Source organism: Magallana gigas, chromosome 7 (genome assembly GCF_963853765.1).
Source record: "Magallana gigas chromosome 7, xbMagGiga1.1, whole genome shotgun sequence".
Taxonomy (NCBI): Eukaryota; Metazoa; Mollusca; class Bivalvia; order Ostreida; family Ostreidae; genus Magallana; species Magallana gigas.
Genome location: NC_088859.1, coordinates 44,508,362 through 44,531,910, shown reverse-complemented (window position 1 = coordinate 44,531,910; position 23,549 = coordinate 44,508,362). Strand labels below are relative to the sequence as shown.

General features: G+C 34.2%; 1 protein-coding gene across 1 annotated transcript; it reads left to right on the top strand.

Moving 5' to 3' along the window:
* The first annotated feature begins 1,756 nt into the window (after window positions 1-1,756).
* Window positions 1,757-22,528, top strand: LOC105337939 (tyrosine-protein kinase transmembrane receptor Ror2-like). Its single transcript, XM_011442882.4, has 9 exons — window positions 1,757-2,354; window positions 8,623-8,925; window positions 12,048-12,172; window positions 12,615-12,804; window positions 14,423-14,447; window positions 16,925-17,182; window positions 19,251-19,429; window positions 19,591-19,836; window positions 20,026-22,528. The coding sequence occupies exons 1-9, from the start codon at window positions 2,273-2,275 to the stop codon at window positions 21,186-21,188; spliced, it is 2,571 nt and encodes an 856-aa protein (XP_011441184.3). The 5' UTR covers window positions 1,757-2,272; the 3' UTR covers window positions 21,189-22,528.
* Window positions 22,529-23,549: the final 1,021 nt, after the last annotated feature.

Here is a 23,549-nt window from a genome sequence, read left to right as displayed (position 1 = left end):
TCATTATGGTATTACATGTATTATGTATTACATGTATTATGTATTACATGTATTATGGAAGTATTCTGAATTACTGTAGATTATAAACAACTCTGCATCCACCCCCACCCCCACCCCAAAAAAATGAATTATGGGGCCTATTAAAGGGGGTGTGTAAATATTTATTTTGGAAAAAAAGGGAACAAAAATAAAGATTTCCATACCACAGTTTGTGATATTACCATAAACACAATAAAGGCATCTTGATATAGTGAAGGTCATTTTTATTTGAATGTGACCATTGGACTAGAAATTATAAAGGAACAGTGGGATGCAAATTTCAACATTTAATCAATATATATTGGGTAAAATCTTCTAAAATCTTTTTCTGAAGTAATGCAAGCAGCCTGATTCACATAATGTGATGTGATTATTACAATTTATCAAACCCTTCTCCCCCGTTCCCCCAGTTCAGATAGAATTAGCTTAAGACAGTAATGGAAAAAAGATAAATGTGTGATTTTAAGCTCAAGCTGCTTCACTGAAATTTTATAAACATATTAGTTTTGATTACGCTCTCCATGCATGTGCACATGCAAATTTACTAAAATCAAAGTACCAAATGTACTGGAATGAGCAAAGCAGGAACATTTCAGGTAATAAGACACCTTGAAAAGAGAGATAACTCTCCTTTGAATTAAATATAAATTCCCCCTCCAAAATATGTTGTAATTGTATGATGTATTGAAATAAAAAAATTCATAATTCATAAAAATTCTTGTATAAAAACGTTTCATATTAAGTAAAACTTTATTTGTGCTAGTGGCCTAATTTACAGACTACAGAAGTATGATTACCCTTAAAACTAAAACTAAATGCTTCATGAGTTAATTTATACAAATATTATACCAAAAGATAGCATTGGACCAGGATACAAGCCATGTGATCAACTGACTGACTGTACATAGCCACCAATTAATGCATATACTAATAAGCACTTTTGGATATTTGCCGAGCATTAATTTCCAAGCATAGTGCTCAGTGTTGTTTTACTGAAATTTGGGTTTAAATTAAACGAAAATATTTTAACGGAACTTGATGCTTTATAATATATGGAGAATTACACGTTACTTTTGTCTAATGTTTGGTAAACAATCATCAAGAGAATCATAAGTAGAAAGCTCTAAACAAAATGCCTCCACAATGAGTTATATATTTGCAATTGGTTATGACTTCATTCTGTCTCATCAAAACATAAATCAAATTGACATTCAAGAAAAATTCCTTGAGTTGTAAACAAAGGTTCACAAATGGGGGGGGGGGGGTGTATGAATTAAATGACATTAATTTGTACTTCAAGATTCTTTTAAAAAATAAAAAATAAATAATTGATTTAAAATTTAAAGTTCAACCATAATAATTTAATATTAAAGTATAAGCTTCAAACCAATTTGGTTTAGAACCAAATGCTTACGTATATATGTGCATTCATTTTGTAAAGAGCATTAACATTTTTTTTTTTTAATTATATGGAAAATTCAGCATTTAATTTGTTTGCATCACATTATGCAGTCTTTGGAAGGAATTCTATAGATGACCTTAGCATTCAGCTGTACCCCGAAGTTGACTTTTACAATGACTGGTGACGAGAATTAATCTCGGAATATATCAACATTCTTGATAGGAGAAATTTACCTATTATACATTATTTGGTCATGCGTCTGTGATCAGAGAAAACCCATGTTTAATAACCAGACAGGACTTATTCTACACAGGTAAGAAAATAACAAGACATGATTAATTACTTGGTACCGAGTGTTAGCAGGCGACTGGAGTGTTTTTATTCCCTTTCCGTTTTATCGAACGTATCAACAACTGCAAATTACGTTTGACAGTTGAAACCATGTGCTTTTGTTATGCGCAAACATGTCAAAGCCTGTGTTGCGAGTGCGCAGGTCATGCGAAGCATGAAGTTTTGTTATAAGCGGGAATATACCTGGGTGTTCAGGTGTCCTCGGGCAGTGAACGGTGTGTATCGAAAACTTTCACATTGGAATAATATTTATTTATATCAAAAAGTGGTAAAAAGTCACGAAAAGCAGACTAAATAGCGGCGAAGCGGGGAGATGCGTTTAATATGACAACAGTACTATGTTATTTAGAGACTACACCTGGCTGAATCAGGTGTTTTGACGGAAGAGCACCAAACTACCCCGATTTATAAGTGTACTACCGGTATAGTGACCGTAGGAGGAAAATGTTGCTACCCATCCCCCGTTACAAGGTTCCGTGAATGACCATGAGGATCCAACTTGTATGTTTGACTGTTTTAACTTTTTGGCTTTCTGGACTCGACGGTCGAAAAGTCGTAAAAGGTAAAAATGTGCTATCATTTTATTTCTATCTGTTGACGTGAAACTGATAGGTGATTATCAGTTGTAATCTGTAAATACACTAGTTTTATAACACCTTTGTTGATGTTAAGAATTCACGGTGGGAAAATAATGTTTCAGGATTTTAAAAGACCGTTCTATAAGTAAAAGAAATATTTATTTGGGAAATCACTCTCAATACACAACTTTAAACATTTAGTATTTTAATGTTTTGATTCTTAAAAGATTTAGATTTCATGTTATTAGGAAAGTCATTTTGTGTGACTAAGTGTCTAATTTTAACCTGCGAGATTTTGTAGTTATTTTTTTTCTTCTAAAGACTCCGTAGTGGTTACATAGAATTAATTATAGATCAAAAGATGGTATTTACAAGTTTCCCTGCCTGTTTTCCTAGAGTGTACATTCGTGTAAATTAGATTTCTAAAGGCTTGATTAATTTAAGAAAATGTCACACTGTTTGAAAGATTTCCCTTTGAAGATTTTCTTTAGATTAGTTGGCGACTGTTCAGACTTCAACAAGAGATATTGCTCAAGATACTGCGATGACAAATTCCTTTAATTCCTCAAAAATAGTTTAATTCTTCAATTTGGTTTTGAAATCAGATGTTTATAAAAGATTTGAACAATTGTAAAATTTGTATGAAGACGGTGTCTGTTGTGTGGTCTAAATAACAAACCAGTGTGATTCCACAATCCTCTGCCTCACAAGCTGTCCGTTGTTCCTAGCAAGTTTAATTTGTGTTCATAGGGGTGTACAATTTCAAGAAGGTCTTTTGGGGTATATTCATTGATTTATTGTTATCGACTTAAAATTGCTGTGTATCAATTCAGCTTTTTGTTTGCCAAAATATCAAGTATAAACTTGAGTTATATATATTTTTTTTTTAAGATTTTTTCATAAATTTCTCTTACAAGGTTTTTACCCCCACTCTTTTTTTCCTTTTGAAATTTTACAGTGAAATATGAAATACAGGTTGTGGTTTATATTATATTGAATTTGAATTTTATGTATTGAATTGCATTTGATGATATACCTGCGTTTTTTACGTAGACAATTCAGTATGTGTACATTACTCATGTTTAAAAGGATGCATACTTCCTTTGATCTAAAAGATAAAAAGCTGCAAACAAGAAAGACCAAGGTCTAGATTGAATTAAACATGATAAGTTCAGTGGAATAGAATCTGGTCATCCGATCTGCTTCCTAATGGTGGGAAACTCTGCCAAAATCGTCCACATATGGACGTCAATGGTATTTCAGGTGTTTGTTTATTATATACTTGTATGGGTATGTAGAAAACATTAACAGTCCACTGCTAAAAGGTAGTTGATCTCTAAAAGGTGTTTATAATCTTTGGTTTGGGCCAAAGAAAAGGTTTTAGAAAATACAGCACAGATGAAGTGCTGAAAAAAATTCAAGATTCGCGCCAAATAACTACCAAAGGCAAGCTTAGCATTAAAACACACTTATAAATATCCAACAATCTTTAAAAAAAAACTGTTGGTGGTTTTGTTTCTATATTAAACCAAAACCTGCTAGAAATGTTCCATAAATGTCTGTCATACATACCAATGTTTAAAAGAATGTAAAATCCAATCAGAATCTGTCAGGAGTCAATTGGATCTGAATCTTTAAGAAGCATAACTTATTTGTATGTGGCTTAAAATAGGCAAAAATATTTTTATAGCCCCATATTTATACGTATTTGATTTATTTGCTCAGCTTTTTTTTTCGTTTTTGGCTGTTAAGAATTTTGCCTGACTTAACGGAACTTTGGATATGCATGCTAATTGGTTAAGATTGCATTTTGACATGTTTTTCATGACAGCAGATGTCACAATCAAAAAACAGGTAGAGAAAATTTCATTAATTTCAATTATCACTCAAATTAATCCAAAAAATACAATTACACTACTTAGGTTATAATGTAGATGTTGTCAAATTATTAGGATTTTGTTCAGTGAGATTTTTTCAGATTCATTAAGAACCAAGGGATAAAAAGTTGGGCGATGTAATTCTGTGTTCTTCATCTGTTCACAATGTGGACATCTTTATTGGCCGTCTGAACTTCTATGTCATAGGGAGATTATGCATGACTGAACATATTTTGATGATTATAAGGAAAAAGGGAACAGTTTTGTACTGTAATGCTATAATCTGGACACAAATGACAGCCTGATGTCCAATTTATGAGAAATATTTGTGGTCTCATTACTACGCCCTGTCTATATTCAGCCCCTCACTGGAGTGGCCATCAATTGTGCTGTGACATAATGCTCCCAAACTTGTGTACTTATAGATAGAGGAAAAGGTTTCACTTCAAGGGGATGGAAGTTTGACTACTCTCAGATATATTATGATTTTCTTTTCCAAGGATTCTGATAAATCAAATAAACTTTAATGTAGAATAATTTGTTACACTGTAAATCAATTTTTAAAAAGAGGGTATGAAGGGTTTATTGTAGGTAATTTGTATTCATTTTGCCCACCTGCTGAGCATGAACTGGCAATGGTAGGTAGTATTTACCCCTGGCCAGTTTTTTAAAAGTTTGCTGAGACTAAACCTGTAATTTTCACTTACCATCACAAAAATATTATAGTACTTGAAAGTAGTAATTATGATAATCTTTATATTTATTCACTATTATTCTAAAATCCCCAATTTGTTGGGGTTAAGAGGAAGTAGGGCTTAGAAAGTGTTGATAAGATTTGTCATTTTACAATCATATCACCCTAGAGTAGAATGTATTTAGACTCGTCATGCAGCATTGAATATATTGGATCACATGCAAGCCGCTGCCGTTTATTTATTTTATATTCCGGTAATGACCTTGGGTGAAACCGGGACAAGGTCACTGGCTTGATAAGTATTTTTTTTTCTCCAAAATAAGGGGGGGGGGGGGGGGGGGGGGGGGGAGAGAGAAGAGGTGTCCCATCATAAAACATACCACAGCTTGTGCAAATATTGGTATAAAATCTTTATTCAGATAAGGTGTCCTTACTAGAGAGAAAAACTTTGGGTTATACAGGAATAATTTGGTGCATAGTTTAGGGTAGAAAAAAATTATTCCAAGTTATTGAATATGTTACGGGACAATGTTGCCGACTTGATGCACATGAAAAAGCCCTGTGTCTGAGTAGAAAGAATTACAGGGTGGGTATTGCGGTGACCAAGTGCAGCCACAGATCAGATTTCTAACCTATTGAACAGATTGACCCCTTGATAATGTAGAATATGAAAGGTAAAATCAATTACATTTCCTTTGAAAATAAATCATTACCCAAGAACTGATGAAGCATGCTTGGTGTTTTTTGTGTGTGCAAATGATATTTAAATATCGATATTAAGAAATATTAATCCATGAAAATGGGTCTTTTTATTTAAGAGTCACCTAATATACAGAACTAGAGCTGAGACTGGCCAAATACAATTCCCCATTAATAGGGCAATGTGTTGATCGGGGTAGGCCGTTACTCAACAGCGACTTTGTACAGGAATGTGGTTGCAAAGGGACTGGAAAGCGTCCAAATATTAAAATGTATAGATTAAAGCTCTAATCACACGGCACTTTGTTGTCTTTATCCGTACTTTACATTTTTATGTACACATGAAATGTTTGTTTATATGTATAGAGTAGCATACCAGAATTGATAGGGGAGGAAATTGGCTCTGGTTCTCTCCCAGCTTACTGCTATTAATTTTTCCTCTTCAAAATTTTTTTTTTTTTTTTAATCCTAATGCTTGCATTATTATGATGAATTCTTGTCCACCTTTCCTTTTAAAACAAATTCTTTAAGTTTTATTATGCTTAATAAAACATTCTAAAATATTGAAACATTTGATATAAATTTTTATTTCATTATTTTTTTAGTTTTATTATGCATAATTAAATCATCTAAAATTTCAAAACATTTGATAATTAACGTGTAAGAAATTATCAACAATAGCTGTTGTTCAAACATACTTTTTGGGTGCATTTTTACAAGTGTGTTCAAGGAATTTGTCACACGCTCCAGAATAATTTTATAACTGTATTTGTATGTAATAACTGTCTTTGCCAAGGATCATGTCAGCTGTGCTCCTACAATGCACCTGATACAAAATAGCATGCATAATCTGCATTTTACCATGCATTTTAATTGTTGTTCAATTGTTTTTGACCAATGTTCAATCTGAAAGTGGTGAGAAATGATGACAGAATGTCTGAAAAATTTGAAGAATTCTATTTTAGTCCAGATAGAATGATGGATAGGTCTGCCATTTTTATGATGCAAAATTTAATTATAGCTTTTTACATGATGTTTTATATGTCAGAAGTTTTATTCCTTTCCACGATTTATATTCTGTAATGCAATATTGCATTCAGATGGCATATCATTTTCTCGGATTTCATTGTATATTTCACTGTGTTGATACCAATCAAATTTAAATAAGACCACATCATATAATTATATTATTCTTTCTAATTTTTATATCCAACTACATATTAAGAGCCAAATATATCAACTCTCTCTCTCTCTCTCTCTCTCTCTCTCTCTCTCTCTCTCTCTCTCTCTCTCTCTCTCTCTCTCTCTCTCCTCATGTTTCATTTTGAGAATTAAAAACAACGTACTCGTATTTTTCAAAAAATTCTTTTCCAAATCATTGTCAACATAAAATGCTATGGAAGACTTAATATTTTCATATTTCTTAAGGCCGGTTCTGTATTCAAGCCTCTCTAGGTATCCAGAATTACTGTGATTCAATATTTATATATCATCATGTCATGAGGATAGTCTCATCACCCTGGAGATCAGCTGTTTATTTTCTGCAGTGACTGACACAGTGTATAATTGATAAGAAATGAATGCATTAATTCCTGAATGTAGAGTATTGGCCCTGACAGATACTCCCAGGTATCAACAAGAGGGCTGTGATTACTCTACAGCTGTAAATGTTTGTGTAATTAGGTCCTGTTAAAAAGCTGTTTGGCTGACCATTGGGGGTCATCATGAGGAGGAGGCCAGAGTGAGGCTGAACAGATGAACTGATGAGTTACTGCCAGCAGTTAATAAACAGAAAATGTGCAAAATTGTTTCCAGCATGAAGTCATTGGGATATGAAATTGTTACATTTGTTTGTAATGATTATCTAAATATTTGAACTGGTCAGGCGGTGTGAGAAAGTCATTTTCTTGGCGGTTTTTTAATCATACCCAGATTCCTGCTTTCTTGTGAACAGGAAATATTGTGAATGATCATGAAAATTCATATTTCCATGAATCATCACTGTTTTCTGGATAAATCTTTACTTCCCCCCCCCCCCCCAAATTTTCTAAGTTTCATAGAAATTAAATTTGGAGAAAATAATAATCTCTTTTTATAAAAAAGAAATGGAATATTTGATGAGGGAGATGTTTTTGATGTGTTGTATTCTGCCTGTGTGTCTGACTGGTTGGTATAAAATGGATGCATTTTATGGTAATGAACAAGAAATTTATCAAGTCATATATAAGCAGCTATGAATAATCTTGAATGCCCACAATTAGTTCTGGAGAATCTGGCATATCTCTCGCATCTAAAATTGGTTTAGCAATGATATAAAAGTTCATCTAAATGATTGAAAGGGGGTAAAGAAAGTCTTTGATGTTTGAATTTAAGTATAATGTGTTATGCTTCTTGGTTTCGATTCATAGCCAGCCAGATAGGCTTTAGTGAAATAGAGAAGGTGTGATGTAGTTAGTCATTGGTCCAGTAATTGGAATCTCTTAGTAGGTGAAAGGAACTGGATACCTTTTGGCTTTAACCGGCTATATACCTCTGACAAATACAATCGTTATAGTGTCTGAAATTTAATTATTTTGTCCATATAAAAAATAGTAACTAAGAGCGGCCAAAGGTTAAAATTGTACGATGGGATGGGGTTTAATTAGTTCTGTATTTTGAGGGGTAAGCAGGGTGTGTGCACTACAACTCTGGATCATTAACCTTTGAAAATATTTATGATATACTCCTCCACTTGATCAAAATCAGTAAAAAAAAATAACAAAAGTTTGATGTTCTGTATTTTCGAGCAAATATTATTTTTGACTTTTTTACTCATTTTTTGATAAAATCAGCAAACGGGGATTAAAAAAAAGCAAACTTTCTTGTCCAAGAACCTGTTTAATGATTTTTTTGTGTGAAAGTATATATAGTAAAAAATTTTATTATCGTAGACCATATCCATACCCTACTTCAACTTTAAAATAGTATTTTTTTTCTCAACAGAGGTAAAATTTAAAAAGTCCCCAGAGAATGCCACTGTTGAGGAGGACCAGAGACATCTCTTTCATTGCAACACGGAAAGAATCAAAGGCTGCACAAGGAACCAGATGAAAATCAAGTGGTTTCATAATGGCATCAAATTAACCAAAAGAGGCACTAATTTCAAAATCAAAAAGCATGGAACTACTCTTCTCTTTGACAACATTAAAGTGGAGAATCGTGGAGAATACTATTGCTCAGTCAGCTGTAAATCTAAAAAGTTCATCGCCAGGGGAGCATCACCTAAAGCGTACCTGCAGGTGGAAGGTATACTATATTATGTGCATACATCATTATATCATAATTTTATTTCACAAATTATATTGTCAATCTCCTTGCTAGCTTATGATCCACAAAACAATATTGTTCAAATTGAGTAAAATTTGATGATGCCTTTCATATAAGCAACACTCAGTTTCCTAATTATTAGAAGAATTTAAGATAAATGGAACAATTTCATTGGATGATTCATTGTTAGCATGTAATGTATTACTTCTGACAAGCCTGACTTTTTGAAAATGACTAATCAAATTCTGTAGAAAAGTTGTATTTTACAAGACGGCTTAATGTAGATTTGACTTCAGGGACAGTGATGTATTGATCAGGGTTGCTGATTGTTGTTTTTGGTGACCTAGCTCCTGTAAACCTATGGAGAAAATTTTCGAGCTGTTCATTTACCGTACAATATTTATCACCCATAATGCTGTTTTGAAAAAAGCACGGCAATACACATTGTTTCTTTTTCTGCTCCTGCAAATAAAAACCTTGAAAGAAATCTTTGTCACTCTAAATTTGCAAAATTTTCTCCTCAAAATTATCTCAGTTTACAGTATCATAAATTTGCTTTGGGAATTGGCATCCTTTGATGAAATGTCATGCTTAAATGGTCAGTTACTTTTTGTACATAACTCTTGTTTGCTCTCTCAAATACTGAACCACTATGACACTGGTTTATGCAGGTTAAACTGTCATTTTCTTTGGGAAGGGTCTTGTACATGACTGCATTTGGTACCTTGAACTTATAAAAAAAATCCATTGATCTTGTCTCTTTCACAAAATGTTTGGTTGACTTGGAACGTCCACACCCTTGGACCTTTACAATTATTCATTCATAAAAATAGGCCAGTTTAAATCCAACCGAGATTGATATCAGATTAGAAATAAAGGTATTTCAGGTACATCTTTTACTTTCCAAATAAAACAAGGTTTTTGTAAAGGTGCATTAAGATTTGGGGTATTTGTTTTCCTCTTACACTTGACAATGTTTTTATATACCACCTTGTCTGGTGTGAATCAACTCGATCAGCTTATCATAAATTACACAAAACCTTTTTATTCAAATTGGAAAACCTTGTGCTATTATAATTCTCTGAGATAGATGGCAATTAATGAAAGAGATCTAGGTAATATTGACACAGAAGTGTAGGGTTGATGAGAGGTGTGCTGGGTTGTGTGGCACCGATCACCCCACGGTAAACAGTCTGGTCACTAGAAAGACCCCACTGTGGTAGGTAAAACCTCTTCAGGCATGTCACCTTGAGAGAGAAAACCAGTGACATTTCACAGTAAATGGCCACTTGAGTCATGTCTGCACAAGAATCTGTATTGTTGTAGATGCTTTCTGATATTCATCAGACCAGGGCTTTCTCTCACTGCCTCTCCCCTTGATAGAAGGGGTATCTGGCCATAAAATAAGGCATTTAACAAAGAAGACAAGTCTGCATTTGCAAGGCTTTGTTGACTTGTTAAAATTTTTACTCGGTTGGTCGACTTCTTTTGTTTTTAATGGAACAGAGACACAAAAGTTATCTTTTTAATCTTTCTAAACATTAACTACACTAGAAACTCAAAACTTTGGCATAGGGCTGATCAAGTGATGGAGTTATCTGCCTTTTTACAGAACGGATGGAGAGTAAGAATTCACAAAACTAATTCAGTTAGTTTAAAAGGTCCAAATACTTGACGCAAAAATGAGGAGAAAAAAATTGCCTTCAAACTGGTATTAACACTGTAAGAAGAAATTGATTTTAAATACTGATAAGAAAATATATTTTAGTAATGCATTTAAGTCAAGATTAGGAGATATTGTGTATATGAAATCAATACTTGTAGCATTTTTATTTAAATTTGCAGAGAAATAATGGCATGTAGGTTTGTTTCCAGACATATTAATAATTTTGCTTCACTGAAAGAGCATTTGCTTAGATTTGACAGTGGAGTAAGGGTGGTACTTTAACTGAGAATGTTCAATATACAAACCTGACAACTCTTGATTGTATTTACTGAACACACCCTTAAATGTCACTGCTAATATTAATGAAGTTTTTTTCTGCTTTGTTTGACACATCTCCAGGTTTAAATAGGTCCGAGTTTCTGCTCAGGGATTATTAAAAAAAAAAAAAAAGATACATGTACTCTACTATATACCTGGTTATGCATTTAGGATTTCTCATGTGGCTCTGGGGGGGGGGGGGGGGGGGGGTAGTGCCTGTAGTCTCGAAACATTTTTCTGACTTCACCAAATTTTAAGAAGTTTATATTTAAGGCAAGGATGAGAAAATGGTAGATTGCATTAACATTTACAAGAAAAAGAAAGTGAAAGTGAATTATACATGTACTTAACTTTGTAGACAACCCCCTCCCCACTTCGGTTGGTTTAGATACAATGTCAAGTTGTCAGGGTATCACAAATACGCTGGATATGTTTGAATATTTCTAATCACTTATTGTTTAAGTATTTTTATTTTGATATCCGTATTCCTTGGATATCTTTAAGTATTTTTTCTGTTCCATGAAGATAAAGACAATGAGGTTTGACTATATATGAAATTGCACGCATTATAATGCACTCATAGTGGGATGTGAAAGCAGGACTTTCATTAAATTGGTAAATGCTGATTAATAAAGTGAACCTTCATTCAAGGATTGGATCATAACGGTGTAATCATCAAGTTTTGCTCTTTTAGGGGTCCTCCACACCTCGTGACTTTTACTTTTTATGACAGAATGTCACAATATGGCAATTTCAACCCATTATGAAACTATTTATATCTCCATATTTGGGTGTCTATCTCTTTAGCGCAATAGGTATAGTTTTGTTCTACTAACCTTCAGGTCCCAACTTCAATGGCTGTAAGGTCTTTTGCTTTTTATGTATTGTGATAAATTTTCAAATTGATTTATTTCACAAACTTGGACATTTTTTCTGTCATTTTCAAGTCTAATACATGCTAGAATTCCACATCTTTAATTAAATAATATAGAAGTTTTTGATTGTATTCAAAACTCTTCCCAAATGTATGGAGGACTCGATCTGAAGACAAGAAATTTTTTGTATTAATCAAAATTTCAAAACTTTGTCCTATAACACATGTTTGTTGTTTCTACAGTTCCTGTTCGGTTTGTGGAGAAACCAATTGATCGGCACGTTACACCAGGAAATCTACAGATCACATGCTCTGCGTTTGGAATCCCTGCTCCAAAGTTAACATGGCTAGATATCAATGACACTGAGGTATTAAAAAAAATGGACTGAAGTTATCCAATGCAAAAAATCTTAAATATAGGCAAAATTCATAGAGAGTATATTTATACATTTTGATCAGTGAAATTATCTAAATTATATCAAATTAATTTAGGACCTTCTGCAATGTATCTGATGATATAATATGGTTTTTTTGTGTAGTCGAGAACTTTGTCCATTATATAATTTTGAACTAATTTGTATTTCTTAACATATTGTTTATACCATTTTGGTTGTATATTGCTATTGCCCATTTAAGTACTTACAGAAGGTTTTTATATTTATTAGTGCTTTATTTTTTTTAAATATTCTGAATAAATATGGCTATAGTGTCTTTAAGTGTTAAGAAGTCCGTTAAATAATCAAAAGGATTTCAGATATTTTACATGTGACTTTTGCATTCTCTGATACTGATCAAGACACTTTTTCTCAGATCAACGATACAGTGACCCAAGGAGTGGAAATTATCACTATAGATAATAATTCGATGACAAAGAAATCTAATATCATCTTTACAAATGTGGTCACTAACATGAGTGTCAAGTGTAAAGCGCAGAACCACGTGAGCAGTGGCCCTAAGTCCAAAATCCAGCAAGCCAAGGTGGTGGTGGTATCAAAAAAGGGTAAGTCCATTAATTTCTTTTCTAATTACAATGTATCGGTATCTAACTACCCGTTAATGAAAAGGTGAATGGGGGCTTTGTTATGCATCATGATGTGTACCATAGATGCTTTTATTTTGTATCTGTGTTTAAGTTGCTCTTTTCATGTGTTTGTTACTTAATCTAACCTGTATTAACCTGCAAACTTTAAATCCAAGTTATCAGAAAAATCTTGTGAACCTTTTTCCCTCAGTGGTTTCTGTTTAACAGTCTTTTAAGTTTTCTTCCCTTGAGTAGCCTCCAGAAAAATAACTAGAAAAGTGCAAATATTTAGATAAAGTTTCAGCTTGTTGTTGTCCAGACAAAGCTTTAATTAGGTTACCAAAATACTGCAAACATTACATTTATGAAGACTATTGGCCCAGACTTTGGACTTATTTTGGACATGTTCATTTTAACAAGACCCAAACAAAAAAAAGAAGGCAACGGCAGGAGATCGTTGGGTATTCTTCATGCAATATGTTTCTTTCTTTTGATGGATTCATAAGATAGAATGCCATTGACATCTTTATCAGTTGTGCTGGCTTGAGCTCAACAAGCAGATGCTGTTGAACATTTCAACATTGATATACTTTATCTATATTGAATACTGCATTGTGCATCGTAGAAAAACAAGCAGTTCTCTGGACAAAGACTGTTTTGGAATTGAATGCTCTTAATTACTGATAGGATAAGTGGCTCCGGAGATTTAATGGAAGGATTCACAATAAGCCCTCATAATGATCCTTGTGATGGTGCTCTGAAACTGTTCAATTAGAAGTTTTCTGAATCATTTTGAAAGATTTCGCATAAAATAATGTGTTCTGCAATAATCTTGGATATCAAGGCCCCTCACAGAGTTCGCCCAGTTGACATAGCTTGCGTGTTTATTTTTCCTCCAAGATCACAGAGGATGCTAGAATATTAGCAAAATATTTGATCTTGGAACTTGATAAACCTTCTCAGAGGATTTTTTTTAAAAGATAAGGTCTTGGAAATAACTTGTTTTAAAGTCAGATAAGGATTTTTGATTATTGCAGCTTGCTTCTTTTTGGAATCAGTTTTATAAGAAATTTCACGACAGATGGCCTGAGAGAACGACCCTGTGATAGAAAAAAAAAACGATTCCTCTCTCTTTTCTTGATTCTCATGGTGAAATTTCCACCTCTGCATGTGATTTTGATAATGAGGAGGCATTGGTCACCGTGGACATTAACTTGAGAGAGACGGTTGTTATTGAAAGCAGGCAGTGGTGAAAATTGACGCCTCCCCAACTACGTTCCTAAACACTTATCTCCGCTTGTCATGTTCAAGCTTCTCTTTTTTGTGAAATTTAGTTAAAAAACTCTTTCCTGTGATTTGAGACTGACGAAAATATTTGGAGCTCATCTTTCCTGATAAAACGAATGAAATGTGGAATGTTTAATGCATTGAAGCTGTATTTTTTTTGTATGAAACATTAAAGAAGACAATTTAGGGACAAATTTGCACAGTGATGAGGAATAGTTAAAGGATTATCACTATAGGGGAACCAAGACAATGCTTTTCAAGACAATGAATTTGTTATTATTGGTGATGTGTTTTTATTTTATTTCTGCAGACCAAGTCAGTCAGCCACCAGTTCGGTAAGTATTGGTTTTCTTATCCACCTTCTGATGTATAAAATTGATACATTTCTATCACTTAATGTTTAATCTATATATTTTTTAATTATTAAATGATTTCACATAAGAACATTGGATGAATTTTAAATTCATGTTTTTCATAAAACTTCAAAATTGGTAAAGGAAATTTTTTTTTGTGTTGGAATAAGTGGGAAACTCTTAATTTTAATCGTGGGAAATACTGTGTGAAAAAGATGTTTTTCTGCTGGCTATTGCATGGCTGAATAAAAAGCACTTGAGGTATGGTGTATGTCATGCAGAGAGCCAAAACATACACAAGTCATATAGGAGGGCTTGGGAATTCTAATCCTACGGTCTACCAGTATATATGTTTTGACTTGATTGAATCATAACACTTTCTCCAAACAAATCAAATAGCAAACAGTAAACATCCTGTGCCAAGGAGAACAGCTACTAGTCCAGGCCACATTTTACCCTTTTCAAATGTGTCAGTCTATACAGGCAACATTTTTACCCTTTACAAATGTGTCCTATGTAGCATAATGCTGTAAATCAAAATAGTTGATCCGTATTTAGATCACCTGGATCACTTTGATTAATTTATAACATATGCAACAAAGAATTTTAGCCATTTTGGCCTTATATTGAATATGGTTAGCACAATGTCTCTTAAACTGCTGCATGGAATTTAGTAAATTTTTGTAGATATATAGGACACAGTAGATAAATGTGTATATTACCAGGAAATTCTGTTTACAGTATTTTTCTGGTATATGGGGATGAACAGTTTGTAAGCACCACTACAACTAATCTGCTGCTTTGATTTAAGTGAAACTTTGTAGGTGTTTAAGACACTTACTTGCCATTTAGTATGGGTAGCATTGTCTGTTATTATACTTTCATGTTAAATACAGAAATATGATTGGTTTAGACGCAGTTGACAATCCGTTCTATTACCCTCAGCATTAGCAACACTTTTGGCAACGGGTAACACAACGAAATTGTTACATGTGCGTACGATTCGTCATAGAATTCATGTCATTTTTATACAAAAACAGCAAAATTTTCTCTAGAATTAAGACATTCAGTATAAAAAGAGTAATATTTAAATTGATACCCCTCGAAAATCATTGTCAACCTCTGCTTCGTGTTGGTTGACAATGGTTTTCCTGGGGTGTCAATTTCAACTGTTACCCCCCCCAATCAGGCACTATTTACATTGAAATGGGGGAGCGTGGGGTATGTGAGCTTGTTCACTTTTACTTTCATTACATGTGTTGTTCTTTGTGCACGGAAGTTACATATACTATTTTCACATCATATATCAAATAGCACAGATTTGATAATTTGCAACACAGTCTGTTGGGAGTTCTAGGAGTTAGAGATGAATTTTGTCTTGTGAGCAGTATGGGCCTGGGGGCCCCACAATATAGCCTGAATGAGTGACCTTTTTCTGTCTGATCTGTCAACACATATCCCCCTGAATGTTGGCCTGATGTCAGTCTGGCTCCATTTCGAAAGGTCACCAGTCTTTAATAGAGTGTGAAGTTCGTTCAGAGTCCCATTTTTCAACCAGAATTGGTCATTTGGAAAATGAGCTCAATATCATTGACAATGGAGTAATGAGGGTAACATTAAGGGTTATTGTTCTTACTGATGTACCTGAAAATGTCCTGGAAGTAAGCTACCAATAAGAGAATTGTATCAGTGAGGGGTTGTGAAGTAAGTAGGTCTGTTGAAACACCTGTATGTTAAGTTGACTCTCCAGCTGCTCTTAAAGTGCTTGAATTCAATATATTCTATCCTTGCCGCACACCAAGGGACGATTTATTACCACTCTTACAGCATTGCATGTCCTGGGTTGTAGACCGTGGTTTGTCCAATTAATTTGACTTCATCTTATCTTGATAATGATATTTGACACTTCTGAAGACAAAATTCATTGGTGTTTAGAATTGATTCTTTGTTGATCGGGCCTTAATTGTTGGGTAAGACGTAATGAGTTGAAGTTGAGCTAGACGCTATTAACAAGACTGAAAAAGATGTTAGCACCTTTTAAGAATATAATTTTTGTCCAAATGTGCACTGAAATTTACAACTGTAATTTAGACAACTTAACTTGAGTTATTCTATCTGCAAAATTACCATTGTAAAATTGATGGACTATAATTCTTGAATGACAAGGTTGAATGCACTGGAATTCTATTTGCATATTTATCTCTAATTAGTTCTAATTTTTTCAAAATGAATGTATGGGAAAAGGTGGAAGATTGATTGAGTAAAGACTATTATTACTCAGAGTTTTTGAAGTACAGGTTACGTTTGAAGTATATTATTGTGAAACAGACATAAAATTAACACTCAGAGTTTGTTTATGGAATTCCATGTATTTGAAAAATAAATATGTAGGGTTTCCAACATAAGATTTCTTCTTTTGGGGCTAGAACCTCTTTCAAAAGTAAAATTTGTTGTTACAGGCTTCAAGGGACATGTGCCCCTTACAATGGAACTGTCTGTAAGCAGGTTCTTGGAAATGAAGTCATCCTCTTGAATGCCTCCTATGGGAACCCTGGCCTAGAACAGGATTCCCAGGTGAATGAGCTGATGCAGGGGGTTCTGTCCTCAATGGTCCGAAAGCCAAACTGTCAGGCCGCCGCCCTCAAAGTCTTCTGTCGTCACGTGTTTCCAGGATGTACTGAAGAGACGGGGAAAGCGAAGCCCATCCACCTGTGCAAGTATGTGTTCTCCTAGCTCTACCCTCCTGACTTGTTCGGTACTTGTGTATGATATAAACCATGCTTTTAACAATGAGGCTTGTATCATTTCCAGCCGATGATCCAATTTTTTATTTTCTGGAATAAAAAAGTGAATTATTAAGTTTGATTGGCTTTGTAATCAAAATTATAAAGTTTGACTTGCAGTGAACTTTTACATTATGAGTGCATGTTTTGTATTACTGTTCAAATACATGACATGTTAGATACCCTGTAAACCTTATTTGCCTGAATCCTTCTGCTCTGTTTAACTGTATATTACGTATTCTCCTCCAATAAAGATAAATGTGTGAATGATATGCCAAAAGAATTGGCAAATAATGGCCTGTACCATGGTAGAATGTATTTTTAATTTCCGTGAAATTGACACTGATTTTGAATTGAGGACAAAAACATTGTCATAAGAGAAGTATTAGGACCATTTATCTGATTCAGGTGTTCTTTTACATACCTGAAATCAGTTTTCAGTAATTGCATCCTGTTTAATTACCTGAGAATAATTGCTTATCATAGTATTAATAAAAGGGAAAGGAAACAGAATATTGAGAAGTTAAAATCAGCGATTAATCTGATCCGGTTTTTAACTTCCTACGTCAGTTGCTTATGTCATTGCTGAATACATAATTATTTATTATAAATCTCTGATTCTATGGTGGCAATGAATAATACAATAAAATAATGGATCACATCTTTATCAACGGAAGGAATCTCCCAGTGATTTATACCTAGTGACTTATTGGTTTTACCAACAGTGAATATTAATTGCCTTAAAAAAAAGAATACATCTTTAGGTTCCGACAGCTGGCTTGTTAAAGTGTAGAATTATGCTAACAAATTACAAGCCCCCTGTAATATACCTGCAAAAAGTATACCTGTAAAAATTCTCTAAACTGTTAACCTCTCAATTTTTTTTTTATAATTCAGAGTAATTTAAGAAGATTATCACTCTTTTATGTACATTGGAAGGTGTTACACGTCATTACTTAGCTTCATAAACATAATTCTTGAAACAATTAGTGGAAAATCTCCATGTAGTTGAACTTGATGAAAATAATCTTCATTTGCTAGGCATTGTAAATGCTTTCATCATCTGTGCAGATGTTACAACATTTAGTGCATGGGAAAGTAATTACCCTCTTGAAACAAGTGGCACAGACTTGGTTAGAACCTGAAAGTAGTTCAAGATTTGGGGGGATGTTTCGGATGGTGTGGGTACAAGTGGGAAAAGCTGCTATAAATTTGATTTATGAGAAGTTAAAGTAAACAAAAATCACACTGTTTTGGCAGTTAAGCTTGAAAAAAGGTTCTGTATAAAATCTTTTGTCAACACAGGCAAGACTTTTTGTCCCAAATTATTAGAGTTTCTATTTCCTTTATTTTTTGAATTGGAAAATATATGAGCATACCCATTTCCAAGATAAATCATTTTGGAGTGGATTTACTGTTGTAGAGATGTCATTAAAATATCAGTTAGGAATTAACTTAACCTCAATTTAATCCTGAGATTACAGAAATCCTTCTCTTTTCTTGTCCCATGAAAGTGAGATACCTCATTCTGTTTAGAAAACCAAGATTGCTTTCCCACGCAGTCTCAATAGTAGATGTCGGCTGCATTTATGAAAAGGGGGAATATTTAGATTTAGATGAATTAAAGATACAAGTTTATTTCTGTCTGGTTTATGATTTGATTCAGTTTTATTTGAAATGATTTGAGATAAATGATTGATATTGAATTGAGAGGATTAACTGTGTACCAATTATGACATGGCCACACACTGTGCAGTCACTTTAACTTGTAAATTCGTGAAATATTTTAATTTGTTTTTCGGTTTTAAAAAACCAGTAAAATGGAAGTAGAATGAATGGAATGTGCCCCCTAATAGAGTACAATAATATGATGTTGGGTATAGGATTGATAGGGATTAATGAAAAAGAACTTGTTGTAATTTCGGTAACAAATCACTATTTGTGTGTTTTGTATCCTGTGATATTTGTTTGCTTAAATGTGACCTCCAATCTGTGATTGTAGGGAGAGCTGTCTGGCCGTGAAGGAATTGCTGTGCTTTGACCAGTGGAATGAACTGAGTTTGAAAAGAAAAATAGCTGGTGCTTCTCTTCCCGACTGCAACAATCTAGCCAGCAAAAGTGATAATGGATCACAGTGCATAGATGGCAGAATATTTCATAAAGATACAAGTCAAGTTACCTGTTAGTTTTCATTTTTACATGTATTACTCTATTTATTTTTCTATTTTCATTTTAGACATACTTTAAATTTGCTCAGTAATCATTCCACTAAATCTTCGATAAAATGCTTTTATTTCTTACTGCATTTTGAATTATTACCAGTATTTTTCCTGGTGTTGTAGATCAGTGTTACAAGGGAACGGGCCAGTGGTACAATGGCACGGTCAATGTCACAAAGTCGGGGATTCCCTGCCAGGCCTGGGACCGTCAGTACCCCCATGCTCACCAGCGCCTCCCTTCAGTATTTCCCAGTCTGCAGGGGGGAGAGAACTACTGCAGGAACCCTGGGTCTGAGGAAAACCAGCCATGGTGCTACACAACAGATAATCTGAAGAGATGGGAACTGTGTGACATACCTAAATGTTATGGTAAAAACTGCAGAATTATGATAGATTGGATTGGATAGATTCTGCTTGTTTAAAAAAAAACCCAACTTGCATTGCTATTGTTATGGAGATTTTTGCAAAAAGATTATTGATTATTTTCTTGACCAATTCTGTGAATTTTACTAAACTAGTCCTGTTCATTTATTTTGTAACTATGAATGTTTTTTTCAGTGGAAGTTTCCACGGAGATGCCTGTAAACCAGAACCTTACAGTTGCCATCATCATTATCATCATTGTTGTTGCCTTGGTTGTCTTTGTGTCGATTCTGATGGCTGTGCTCTGTTGTCAGATCTCCAAACAACGCAGACATGTTAGGTACGACAGCACTCCTCAGGAAGACCTGGACATCGATATTGATAAACTCCCCACCAATTCTTGTTACCACAAACTCTCGGAATGTTCCAAAATCAACCCTAAACTCCAGGTTATGGAATATCCCAGGAATGATATTGTGTACATCAGAGACATTGGTCAGGGAGCTTTTGGAAGAGTGTTCAAAGCAAAAGCTCCCAACATTATTAAAGATGAATATGATTGCCTAATAGCAGTCAAAATGTTAAAGGAAGATGCTTCTGATGAACTGTTACAAGACTTTCAGCGAGAAGCTTCCTTAATGGTAGAGTTTGATCACCCAAACATTGTGAAATTGTTGGGAGTCTGTGCAATAGGTAATCCTTTGTGTTTACTGTTTGAGTACATGAAAAAGGGAGACTTGAATGAATTTCTTCGTCTGAACAGTTGTGACAATTACATTATAAGACGACACAGCATGGACATCTATTCTGAGCATAAGCCCTCATTAAACACTTCAAATCAGCTCTACATTGCAAAGCAGATTGCATGTGGAATGGTGTATTTGTCTGAAAAAGGCTATGTACATCGGGACTTGGCCACCAGAAATTGTCTTGTGGGTGATGACCTCGAGGTCAAGATTTCTGACTTTGGACTGGCAAGGAGCATTCATTCACTGGAATATTATCGCGGAAGTGAACATGATGCAATACCGATTCGATGGATGCCTCCTGAATCCATTCTGTACAACAAATTCACTGTACAATCGGATGTGTGGTCCTTTGGTGTTTTACTTTGGGAGCTGTTCTCCTTTGCTCTTCAGCCTTACTATGGCATGACACATGAAGAAGTAGTTCAGTTTGTGAAAGATGGGAAAGTGCTTGCCTGCCCAGAAAACACACCTAAGCAAGTGTATGAATTGATGAAAATGTGTTGGAACACAAAGCCAACTTCAAGACCATTATTCCACCATCTGCTCAAATCTTTAAACTCTTTATATGATGATTACCAAAAGAAGAAAGTGCTGAGTGAACTTGTGTAGCATTTACAGAAAGTATTGGTGACAATTGTTCAATGATGTGAAAATAGGCAGCATTCTTCCTTCCATAATGAACAGTTTAGTGAAATGCATCTGAATACGATAAACAATTACCTATACTGCCAAAGTCTCATCTCTCAGCAAACACAAGAAGAGGTGGGAGAAGATGTCTCTCTATGGTTCCTGTGTAGTGCATGAGTTGATATAAGGGGCCAATACTCTTGTGTTTCCCATACATATTATAAAAGTCCCATAGACTCATATGAGCCATAATTTAAACTGTGCCAACTATTTAGTATTATTTCAATGATACAACTATGTATTTGCCAGGAATTGGAATCAGAACTCTAACCAAGTTTTCTGTTAGACATTTAAAAAACCAGTTCAGGAAGTTTTCAGTTGTGATACACTCCTGCAGTGTATTTCTGTGTGTTATCAATGTTCCATATTTCCTATACTTTTTTCTACAGATTTGTATTAAGATATAAGAAGTGATGGCTGCTCCTAATGTATTGCAGTCTGCTCAGGTCTCCTTTATCTCAGAAATGGGGGCTTTATCTCGCCAACTATTCCCCTGACGATAGGATGGATTTTGGATTGACTCTTATCTGATTATGAATTCTTGCAGCAGCCAGGGTTAAACCTGATCTAAATTCTGATAAGATGAAATAAGGCAATTTCTTAATATCTGCCATTAATTTTGGACGTATCTTTGAAGTATCTTATGTTTGGGGTTAAAGTTTTCAGTTTGGGTGAAAAATTACAGTAGCTGTAAATCAGCCTCACTTTACACCTGTACATATACATATATTGGTATGCAATATTTTTGTTTTTGTTTCGATCATCATTTGAACTAGTCATTTTGTTGGGTATGCATGTGTATTTGTTTGGGAGACTGAATACCTTGTACAAGAAGATACATCAAGGGTCAAGCCGCACAAATGTTTTATATGTGTTACATGGTATAGGGTCAGCCCCATTACTGGTAATTCATTCCCCTTTACAGTGTACTTGTTTAGAAGTAGCTTATTTTGTACTGTATAGGACTTTCATTGAAAAAAGATTTGACTATACTATACAACTGTAAGTGTCAAGAAATATCTATCATAGGATGTGTGGAATTTGTGTTTTGAAGAAGTGGGTATGTGCATATTTTCTAGTCAATGTATGTCCATGAAACCTTGTAAAGTTGTAAATACACATCACATGTATGTACAAAGTATTTCATTTTGTTAGAATGTCGCATGCTAGGTGCATTTTTGTGTTGGTTTTCTGTGCTTCCTGAAATAGGCTTGTGATAATTTTGTATGTGTAAGAGTACAATAAAAACATTTCAGACTGATGGTCTTGCTGTGTTTATCAGTAAAGAAGCTAGCAGCCCTCAACTTCATTACACACCATCCTTTGCGTAGATTGACACAGCATCTGTAATATTATAATTGATTTTTTTTAAAGGGGCATGGTCACGATTTTGGTCAAGTTTTATTTTTCGATTTCTATTGTTTTCAATGCTTACGTAAGGCATTTCTAATGATCAAATAAAATTTGAGAGTCATTCGTAGAGTTATAAGCAAGATACAGGGCTCACAGTTCTTTGTCATGTAAACAAGGCTCGTGCCCTGTTTTTGTTTACATAGTCAATATACCACACTAAAAAATCTTTTTCCAGCTTATTTGTCTATCCTTTAATTTATTTTAGGCATGGATAAACAGTTCCTATCGTTTAACACATTCGTTTTAGGTTTAAAACTGTAATTTTTACTTCAACGTTCAAAATGTAAACAAACGCTTTATTAACATAGCGAAGAATTTCAAGCTCTGTAACTCGCTTATAACTCAACAAATTACACTCAAATTTCGATTGCCTATAAAAAATGACTTTCTGAAGCATTGTAAATATTAAAATCGGAAAAATGATTTTTGACCAAAATCGTGACCATGCCCTTTAAGTAAAATTTTGAGCAAATTGATTTGATGCATATACAGACGAGGTGATTTCTTATAACTGGGTAAAAGTCATTTTGATAAAAAAAGTTCTATCGTTAAAAATCTGTGCACATCTTGGTATATATACCAATCTGGGCACTGGATACAGATGTTTATAGTTATGATTATCAAGTAGATTTCTATTCAAAATTGCGAACTTAATGATTGGGGTGATAGGACGTTCTGTTTATCCATTTAACGGCACTCTTTTAAATTTTCTCTGAACAGTCTTAATATGCCCCCCCCCCCCCTTCCCTTTAAATGATATAGTGAGATTTTATCCCCATGCGTTGGACACCAAGTGAAGACGATCAACGAAACCAAATGTTCATGGAAGAACAAAATCTGACATGATCAACTGTCCACGAAAATGTATGT